Genomic DNA, 10,898 nt, shown 5'->3' on the forward strand with positions numbered 1-10,898 from the left:
CCACCCCCGTCTGCTTGAGCACCAGACATCGTGCAGCCAGAAGGAGCCGAGCCGAGGAATGCTTTCACCAGGGTGTCGGTAGGGAAATCCCCCCCCCCCTTGTACCAATGTGTGGCCGTAGTTAGGGTCGATATAGGTGACTAGCACCCAAGAATTGTAAACCGCCCAGAGACCCCTACGGGGGTTAGGGCGGTATATCAAGTCGAAGGAAAAAAAAAAATGACACCACCTCCCTTCAGTGGTCAGCCCCGGTTTCGGCCTGCTGTTGCCCTGGGTTATTTGGAGGCTTAAATTGCCCCGACTCGAACACTGAGAGGATCTGGAGTGGCAGGCCAGTGCGGAAAGGGCCACAGCAAAATCCGGAAAGTGCACTGAAAGTGGATTATTTAGCGTGTGTGAACGCATGTCAGCAAGCTGCCAAAGTTTCGTTTTGTCTTGTTTTCCATGCACATGCTTTCCCCTCCGCTTAACTGCCGCTTCAGCTGCAACAACTATCTTTCAAGGCCACTGGAGGAGTTGCTGAAGTTCTTGCTTTGACTGTAGTCAGGATGAGCCGTGGGAAGCTCGTACCTGTTTTGCTTTCAGTAGCAGCTGATTCCCAGGCCGCAAGGCGCGCGTGGGAGCCTTAGTAATTGGATGGTGCTCATACGAATGTACTATAACCTTTCATGCGCATAGTTTGCCTGTCATTCCTAACAGTGTTCCTGTCCATGCATCTATAGTTTCAAATAAAGTAACACCTCCCTACAAGTGTGTACTTCATTGTTGCTGTGAGGCCTGACAACGCAGCCTGTGACTCTACTGCCACATAAAAAAGCCCCTCTAAAATAATTCAGTTTTGCAGAGTTTGTGGAAAGCCAGGAGAGTGGGGGCCTCCCTGACCTCCTCAAGTGGACCATTCCACAAGGCGGGGGCCGCAAGGGAGAAGGCCACGTGTACGGGCAGCTGACGATTTTGCCCATTTGCAGGCTAACACATGCAGAAGCTGCGGTGGCTCAAGTGGTTAAGACGCTGAACTGCAGGCTGTGGAAGGTCGGTAGTTCAGCAGTTCGAGACCCGAGTGTGCCGCATGACGGAGTGAGCTCCCGTCTCTAGTTCCAGCTCCTGCCAACCTAGCAATTCGAAAGCAAGAAACTGAGAGTAGATAAATAGGGACCACTTCGGTGGGAAGGGAACAGCGTTCCGTGCGCCTCGGTGTTTAGTCATGCCGGCCACATGACCATGGAAATGTCTTCGGACAGCGCTGGCTCTTCGGCTTGGAAACGGAGATGAGCACCGCAACCCTAGAGTCGGATTCGACTGGCTTTCGAGCAAGGGAACCTTTACCCTTTACCTTTACATGCAGAAGGCCTTGCTTAGAAGAGTGAAGCGGTCGTGGCAGTGCACAGGGGGGGAGAGATGGTCTCACAGATAGGAGGGCCCAAGGCCACGAAGGGCTTTGTGTGTGACAAACTGAGCCTGGTAAAACCAATGGTCAGCCAGTGGAGCAACTGAAGAATGGGAGTCATGCGCATGCTCCATATAGCTCCTGGTAATAGCCAGGCTTCGGCGTTCTGCACCAACTGGAGTTTCTGAACTGATTTTGAGGGGAGAACAAGGTACACGCCCTTACAGTAGTCTAGTCTAGTAAGTGACGCCATGAGTCACTCAATGAAACTGCTGAGCAGTTGGGTCGGAACGGATAGAAGGAACTACTTCTTCACCCAAAGAGTGATTAACAGATGGAATTCCCTGCCACAGGAGCTGGTGGCAGCTACAAGCATGGACGGCTTCAAAAGGGAATTAGATAGGCATATGGAGCAGAGGTCCACCAGTGGCTATTAGCCACAAGGTATAGACAGGAGCTCTCGGTCTGGGTCAAGGGATGCTCTGTCTTCTTGGTGCTTGGGGTGGGGGCAACAGTGAGAGGCCTTCTAGTGTCCTGGCCCCACTGCTGGACCTCCTGATGGCCCCTGGTATTTTTGGCCACTGTGTGATGCAGAGTGTTGGACTGGATGGGCCATTGGCCTGATCCAACGTTGGCTTCTCTTATGTTCTTATACATATGGAGCAAAGGTCCATCAGTGGCTCTAGGCCACAAGGTATAGATAGGAACTCTTGGTCTGGGGCAAGGGATGCTCTGTCTTCTTGGTGGGAGGGCTCCTAGTGTCCTGGCCCCACTGCTGGACCTCCTGATGGCCCCTGGTATTTCTGGCCCCTGTGTGACACAGAGTGTTGGACTGGAGGAGCCATTGGCCTGATCCAACACTGGCTTCTCTTATGTTCTTATACATATGGAGCAAAGGTCCATCAGTGGCTCTAAGCCACAAGGTATAGATAGGAACTCTTGGTCTGGGGCAAGGGATGCTCTGTCTTCTTGGTGGGAGGGCTCCTAGTGTCCTGGCCCCACTGCTGGACCTCCTGATGGCCCCTGGTATTTCTGGCCCCTGTGTGACACAGAGTGTTGGGCTGGATGGGCCACTGGCCTGATCCAACACTGGCTTCTCATATTTTCTTGAGTCATATTTTTACTTAAATGTCATTACTTGTTGGACCAACTTCATTTGCTTTAATCGGTTGTTCCATGCGCTGGATTAAAAAAAAAATCTTTTGCAAGCCAATTTCGGCATTTGAAAAGTAGCCCGTGCATGTTTTCATCACTGTTAGCATAGCCTGCACCAGTTTAGCACCAGTTCCCATGAGGCAGGTGGAGACCAGCAGGGACTGGTCAAGGATGCCCTCCGCCCAAAACGCAGAATCTGAAAACCTACAACAGAGCTCCCCAGTCTTCCCGTTGGGCGCAATCTGCAAGTGTCCCACTTTCCCAAACAAGACCCAAAGACAGGAAAGAGTTTGGTGTTTTGCAGAATTCTTTGCTCCAAAGTTACATTTATGATTTGCGTTGGGGTGGAGACAAAAGACAGGGTAGGCTAATGGAGAATGAATGAACAGAAGTACCGATGTATCTTGGCAGGGCTCTTTTTGTAGCAGGAACTCCTTTGCATATTAGGCCACAAACCCCTAATGTAGCCAATCCTCCAAGAGCTTACAGAGCTCTTCTTAGAGGGGCTACTGTAAGGTCTTGGAGGATTGGCTACATTAGGGGTGTGTGGCCTAATATGCAAAGGAGTTCCTGCTACCAAAAGAGTCATCTGTCTGTCTGTCTGTCTGTCTGTCTGTCATCTATCTATGTATCTTCTATCAATCCTGAGACATCTTTTTTTGTAGCAGGGACTCCTTTGCATATTAGGCGACACACCCCCCCCCCATGTAGCCAATCCTCCAAGAGCTTACAGAGCTCTTCTTACAGGGGCTACCGTAAGCTCTTGGAGGATTGGCTACAGTAGGGGTGTGTCGCCAAATATGCAAAGGAGCTCCTGCTACAAAAAGAGCCCTGGGTACGGGTAACAAACAGTTAAAGAAACAGGTTCCCGTAAAAGGTGTGTTGTGAGGACAGATTTGAAGAGAGGCAGAGAAGCACGTCCACGGGCTACAGCAACAGCAGTCTGTCAGCCATACAAACCTTGATCGCCTCTTTGATCTCATAAACGTCAAGCATGACGGGGGTCTTCAGCATCGCCAAGATAGTCTTCTCGAAGTTGCCTGAGAGCTCAGACTTCAGATCCTTGATTAGATCCTGTTCAGTTTTTGTAAAACAAACAAAAAAAGTTGCGTGGAGGTTAACTATTTTACAAAAGTCAATGTTCCCTCTAAGCTGTGGAGTCCTGTTAGCAAAAATTCTACTTTGTGAGCTACTGGCATTAAAGTTGTGAGCAGGTGATTTGGCTACTGCATAAATTAGTTGGCTCTGGAGCCACCCTTCCTGAGCTAAGACAGAAATGTGTGAGCCGGAGGCTAAAAAACTGTGAGCTAGCTCACACTAACTCAGCTTAGAGGGAACACTGGTCACAGATATTACAAATGCTTCCTATTGGAGAAGGGCCAATGCTCTGAACGTCATCCTGGTAACAAGATTAGCTGATGACAGCCTGACCTGAATAGCCCAGGCGAGCCCGATCTCGTCAGATCTCGGAAGCTAAGCAGGGTCGACTCTGGTAAGCACTTGGATGGGAGACCTCCTGGGAACACCAGGAGGCGGGGGGCAGACTTTATTCCGCCACCTCTCTGAATATCCTCCAGGCCCCCCACTAGGGGTCAGTCAACAGAGGTCAATGTGACTTCCAGGTGCAGGCGCACGCACCCCCTCCCCCCAATACCAAAACAAATTAGCCAATGGCACCATGCATTTAAAGACCATATTTTGCATTTATAAAGCTCCATCCAGGGCTTTTTTTGTAGAAAAAGCCCAACAGGAACTTATTAGCATAACAGGCCCCACCCCTGACAATGCAGCTCATTAGCATATTCGGCCACACCCCATGCCTTTCCTTTGTTTGCCCGGGCGCCCTGTGGCTGCAGGGAGCCCAGGCAAGCCGACCCCTGGAGAGGTCAGGGAACCCTGGCCCCCCTGTCTCAAGAGTCACCGGGGGGGTCGCTCTCCAGTCCTTCCCTCTGTAGCCATGCACACAGAGGTTTTGGCTGTCGTGGGCGTGGCCAACTCTGAAGCCAGCCGGAACTCCGTTCCTGTGTGTTCCTGCCCAAAAATAGCCCTGGCTCCATCGATGTATGTGCCCTGCCTTGGAGGCCCCGGGCTAGCTAGATTTCATCAGATCTCAGAAGCTAAGCAGGGTCGGCCCTGGTTAGTACTTGAAAGGGACACCGTCCCGCCCCCCCAAGGAAGTGTGGGGTCATTACTCACAGGCAGGGAGTGACAAACCACCTCTGTTCTTGCCTTGACCCGGAGAGCCCAGGCTTGCCTGATCCTTGGAAGCCAAGCAGGGTTGGCTCTGGCTAGTATTCAGATAGGAGACCGCCAAGGAAACCCCAAGGACCGCCATGTTCCCCCAAGGGCACTACGGTCGGGGATCCAAAACCTCCTGGTTATTCCAGGCCCCAAGACCATCAAACTTGACCAGGTCTCTTCCAGGGGTCCCCAACCCCGTTAAGGTTCTTTCCTGTGGGTGGCTGGAGTCCAGAGGGAGAGACACACGGCAAGAACAGTGGCCTTAATCTCAACGTATTTACTAACTCTAAAACCATACACAAGTAAGACTCAATAGCATATATTCAATATCAATACCCAACAGCATATAGAAAAATCCCAATACCTGATCTAGTGTACACTTCAGAAAGAACAAGGAATTCCTGGGCTGTGGACCAAGACCTCACTCAAGCCTAGGTGGGGTGTTGGCCAAACAGCCCCAAACAAAGCCCAAAGCATCCTTTTTAACTCCTTTCATAATAAAGGAATTAATTAAAATATACCAAACTTGCCAAATACCAGCCCATCCAAAGTTGATAACGAAGAACTTTTGCTAGCATGAGCTTTTGCCTAGATATATTTTATTAACTGCGATGTTAAAAAGACCTAGACAGATATGTTTAGGCTTTGGACCCCGGCGCCTGGAAGGCCATGGAATGTGAATGCAGGCAAAGGTACATCTTACAGGGCGAGGCTTTAGTTTTTACGCCTAGGCCGCCAGCAAAAGGGCAAAGGAGTATGCGACTTTTGAACCAAAAAGCCAAGGTCAGTTATAGCAAAACCTACACAGCATAGAAGAACAGAAAGGCCCAGGCTCACTGAACCCCAAATTCTGCCACACATGGATACCAGGAAGCCCCTTGCAGTAAAGGGGACCAACCAGATGAAGCTGTGCCCCATGTAAACACGGCTCACACGACACCCCCTCCCCCCCACTTTCCCTCAATTTCTCTCTCATTTTTATTTTACACACGGACTTCTTCCGGGACTTGCCTTTCCGTAAGCTGTTTTGAAGGAAAGGATGATCTGCTGCCGCTGTTTGTTGGAACGGCTCCCAAGACAATCGATGATCGCCTGCTCATCCGTCCCTGCAGAAACAGAGAAGGAGCGTCAAAGTCTTAGCACGATCTCTTTCCATTGGTCAAGTTCTTCAAGGCTGCGACCAACAGGAGCTTGTCCTAAACTAATCCGGGATTCCAGTTAACCCGCAGAAACATTCACACGTGTACACGCACGAACCACACATATGGCACCTGGTATTTCTGGCCAATGTGTGACACAGAGTGTTGGACTGGATGGGACTTTGGCCTGATCCAACTTTGCCGTCTCTTATGTTCTTATAGGAACTCTCAGTCTGGGGCAAGGGATGCTCTGTCTTCTTGGTGCTTGGGGAGGTCAACAGTGGGAGGGCTTCTAGTGTCCTGGCCCCACTGCTGGACCTCCTGAGGGCACCTGGTATTTGTGGCCACTGTGTGACAGAGCGTTGGACTGGATGGGCCATTGGCCTGATCCAACATTGGCCTCTCTTATGTTCTTATAAGAGGAAATTAGATAAGCATGTGGAGCAGAGGTCCATCAGTGGCTATTAGCCACAAGGTGTAGATAGGGACTCTCGGTCTGGGGCAAGTGATGCTCTGTCTTCTTGGTGCTTGGGGGGGTCATCAGTGGGAGGGCTTCTAATGTCCTGGCCCCACTGCTGGACCTCCTGATGGCACCTGGTATTTTTGGCCACTGTGTGACATAGAGTGTTGGACTGGATGGGCCTTTGGCCTGATCCAACATTGGCGTCTCTTATGTTCTTATGACCTGCCTTCTACTGAATCAGACAAGGTCAGTCTTGTCTACTCAGACTGGCAGTCACTCCCCAGAGTCTCAGGCAGAGAAAGACCTTTCCCATCACCTCCCACCTGACCCTTTTCAGCTGGTATGACACGCGCCCCCTTTACACACCCAGTACCGTGAGGGTCTGCGTGAAGTGCCTGGTCGAAGCTGCTTTTACTTTTGCTGACCAGTCCTCTGGACAAATCTACAGTAGTCTCTTCGGGGTATTTGTTTTACTTCTTAGTCAAGGATATTCGTAAGGACCACTGCTGAGGTGTATTCCCTTTACCATTAAAGAGTTAGGCACCACGGCTTGTTAACTTCACAACAGAACAGGCTTTATCTACAGAAAACACAACAGGGGGATGGAAGCTTTACAGGGAGGTTCATTTGTTTCTTTTCAGGCTTGAACCTTTTTCCCCACCATAGAGAACAAATGGAGGGGATAGGGGCAACCTTTGGGGGCCCGTAGAATTGGACCCCCTGGTCCAATGTTCTTCAAACGTGGTTGGTATCTTGGGGAGAGGCTCCATCAGCTACCCTGCGAGTTTGGAACCTCTCCCTCAAACCCCCTCCTCTCCAGTCCCCAAAATATACCCTATGTTTTCACCATTGACTTCAATGGCCCATAGGATATAATGGGGCTGAAACTGACATTCGGCTGGCTGAAAGACCCCTGAATTGGCTGGTACTGCCGAAATGGACATGCAGGAGTCTTTATGCTGGCCAAAATTGATTCTGCCCAATTCGGCCGAATCCGAATGGGCCGAATATTTTTTTTGGGCACACCCCTACTGCCAACTCCAAACTGAATGTTTGGTCCGTTAAACTCTGAAGACTGAATGCCAAAACGAAATTAAACGCACACAGCTGTGGTCCGAGGTGACGTTACGAGAACAGAGGATTATCACATTCTTTTCCAAGTTATTTGCCAATCTATGTGCGACATTATAAAGTCCGTATAAAGCAATGCGTGAACAGGCTTTGAACATACAAGACCAAAGAGTGGCATTCTACTGCAGAAACAGGAAAGGGGAATACAGGACCCCAAATTCGACACCCTCCCCCCACTCACCAAGGCTGCTCTTATGTATTTCCAGGGCCATTTTGTTCCCCAGTTTTTAGGCCATCTCCAGTTAAGATAAGTGTATGATATGTACAGTAAGACATAGGGAGGGGCAACATAAAAGCAGGTGAGCAAGAAATACCGTAAAAGGTTGGGGGAACGTGTTTCAAAAAGCACTGAAGAAATCAGACAAAATAAAAAGGCAACTGGAAGTCCTTATGACTCTGAAGACTGAATGCCAAAATGAAATTAAACGCACACAGCTGTGGTCCGAGGTGACGTCACGAGGATTATCACATTCTTTTCCAAGTTATTTGCCAATCTATGTGCGACATTATAAAGTCCGTATAAAGCAATGCGTGAACAGGCTTTGAACATACAAGACCAAAGAGTGGCATTCTACTGCAGAAACAGGAAAGGGGAATACAGGACCCCAAATTCGACACCCTCCCCCCACTCACCAAATCCTTTCATGGCTTTCCTTAAGACTTCTGCATCTCTCAGAGGGTCGAATGATGGGGCATCACAAATGGTTCCTCGGTTTCCAGTCTACATCGACCCAAGAAAAAATAAAGATACCCACTGTAAATGTTTTCCATGCAAACAGCCTTTGGAAAATTATAAAACTCCCATTGCTAAGCTATTTGACCTAATGACATCTTCAGCACTCAGGAGGAAAAGGAGGATTTAAATAAAAGACTGTTTTTTATAAGGCTTGTCACGGTCCAGTTCTAATCAGAGTTATTCCCTTCTAAATCCACTGAAGTCAATGTGGGCTAGAAAGATGTGCCTCTGCTTAGAATTGCACAGCTCACTCTAAAAGTTTGACGCCACACAGGCGAACAGGATTTATTTCCTGGGACAGGCTATTTTAGTATTTATTCGTTTGTTTGTTTCTAATATTTCTATGCCACCTCTTCAGAGACCTGCTTTTGGCAGCTTACGGTTAAAAACCACAGGATTTTTTTAAAAAAAAGCTATTTAAAAAGATATAAGCAACATAAAAACTATCCATAAAACAGAGCAGACCATTAAAAACCTGACAAGAGGGGCACTTAACGAAATTAATAAGCTGTAGGCTTAGAAGAGATAAAAGAATGTGTTTCTTCAACCAAAGAGTCATTAAGACGTGGAATTCACTGCCGTAGGAAGTGGCGGCGGCTACAAGCACTGACAGCTTCAAGAGGGGAATAAAAGACTGTTTTTTATAAGGCTTGTCACGGTCCAGTTCTAATCAGAGTTATTCCCTTCTAAATCCACTGAAGTCAATGTGGGCTAGAAAGATGTGCCTCTGCTTAGAATTGCACAGCTCACTCTAAAAGTTTGACGCCACACAGGCGAACAGGATTTATTTCCTGGGACAGGCTATTTTAGTATTTATTCGTTTGTTTGTTTCTAATATTTCTATGACACCTCTTCAGAGACCTGCTTTTGGCAGCTTATGGTTAAAAACCACAGGATTAAAAAAAGCTATTAAAAAAGTTATCAGCAACACAAAAACTATCCATAAAACAGAGCAGACCATTAAAAACCTGACAAGAGGCGCACTTAACGAAATTAATAAGCTGCAGGCTTAGAAGAGATAAAAGAACGTGTTTCTTCAACCAAAGAGTCATTAAGACGTGGAATTCACTGCCGTAGGAAGTGGCGGTGGCTACAAGCACTGACAGCTTCAAGAGGGGACTGGATAAATATATGGAGCAGAGGTCCATGAGTGGCTACAAGCCACAAGGGACAGACGGAACACTCTGTCTGGGGCAGTGATGCTCTGTATTCATGGTGCTTGGTGGGCAACAGTGGGAGGGCTTCTGGAGTTCTGGCCCCGCTGGTGGACCTCCTGATGGCACCTGTGTGACACAGAGTGTTGGACCGGACAGGCCGCTGAACGGATCCAATATGGCTTCCTCTTATGTCCTCTTAGGTAAGATAAACCCCTAATTAAAAGCCTGGGTGCAAAGCTGTGTTTTGGCCTGGTGCCTAAAAGAAAGTAAAGTAGGTGCCAGTTGAGCCTCAAGGAGGAGCACGTTCCAAAGGTGAGGGGCTGTCTTGTTAGCCGCCCTGAGCCTTCGGGGAGGGCGGGGTATAAACCAAGCAACCAACCAAACAAATAAATAAATAAATAAAAGGTCTCGTCTCTAGTTGCCCCCTGCCTCACCTCTGAAGGGAAAGCACCGAGAACAGGGCTTATGAGGCAAATCTTAACTGGTGGGCTGGATCGTACTGGGAGGAGATGGTCCTTCAAGCACCCTGTCCCTAAGCCTTAAAGGTAAAGGCCCTAAAGGTAAGGCCTTAAAGGTAAGGGCCTTAAAGGTAAAGGCCCTAAAGGTAAGAACTAGCACACTAGAAAACAACTGATCAACATGTTAATAACAGCTGCCAAGGTTACTATAGCCAAATGCTCGAAAGACATTCATTCTCCTAGCATAGAATTCTGGTTTCACAAGATAGGGGACTTTTTCATGCTTGAAACGATATCTATATATAACTCAAATGACCAGAATGAATGCAAAATATATAATCCCTTAGGAAAATGGTTCCCCATGACAGAAAAAATAACCTTTGATAACTTTAATTGGGAAAGCATCAATAAAGCAAAGATATAAAATAATGATTTACAGTTGACAAGTTATAAGTTTATCACTCTGTATTCTGAAAGAATGTAAGTTGTTATGAGATAGAAACCTTATAGTATTCTTTTTTCCCCCCTTCTCTAAGTGAAGCAACCTATATTTGTGTATTATAATGTTGAACTCTGTATTCCTTTTTAAAAAGAATAAAAATTGTTTGGGGAAAAGGAACCAGCACACTGAATTAAAGCTCTTCTGCTTTCTATGTAAAGGCTTGAGAGTCACGCTTTGCAGCTTTCTCACAACCGCACCAAACTCATTCCACCCTATCCAAACCCAGAAGACACCGCCAAGCACCAGGTTTTGCCTTATCTCTGCTTTTCCCCAAAAGGGGGTTCAAAAAACCCACAAAAACAAAACACAGGCATTTAAAACAGAGATTCTCTTACCGGTGCGGGAGTAACCATCGGCATCGTAGGTCCCGGATAAGACGGCATCGAGGGGTTAACCGCCGGGCCAGAAGGATAGCTGGGCTGGGGCTGTTGCCCTGGAGGTGGCATGGGCTGTTGCCCTGGATGTGGCATGGGCTGTTGACCGGGGTACGTCATCGGCTGCGGTTGCTGCCCAGCTGGGGGCAGGGGAT

The 10,898-nt window shown here is 48.2% G+C and overlaps 1 protein-coding gene across 1 annotated transcript in view; it reads right to left on the bottom strand.

Annotated features, from left to right (window-relative positions):
• Positions 1-10,898, bottom strand: part of ANXA11 (annexin A11) — a 37,412-nt gene that overhangs the window by 17,143 nt on the left and 9,371 nt on the right. Inside the window, exons 4-7 of the mRNA XM_015422764.1 lie at positions 10,705-10,892; positions 8,150-8,237; positions 5,795-5,889; positions 3,503-3,616 (exon numbers count right to left, since the gene is read on the bottom strand). Of these exons, the coding sequence (XP_015278250.1) occupies positions 3,503-3,616; positions 5,795-5,889; positions 8,150-8,237; positions 10,705-10,892 (485 nt within the window). The remainder of the gene's footprint in view (positions 1-3,502; positions 3,617-5,794; positions 5,890-8,149; positions 8,238-10,704; positions 10,893-10,898) is intronic.

Source organism: Gekko japonicus, unplaced genomic scaffold, assembly GCF_001447785.1.
Source record: "Gekko japonicus isolate JY-2015 unplaced genomic scaffold, Gekko_japonicus_V1.1 scaffold3315, whole genome shotgun sequence".
NCBI classification, from domain to species: Eukaryota; Metazoa; Chordata; class Lepidosauria; order Squamata; family Gekkonidae; genus Gekko; species Gekko japonicus.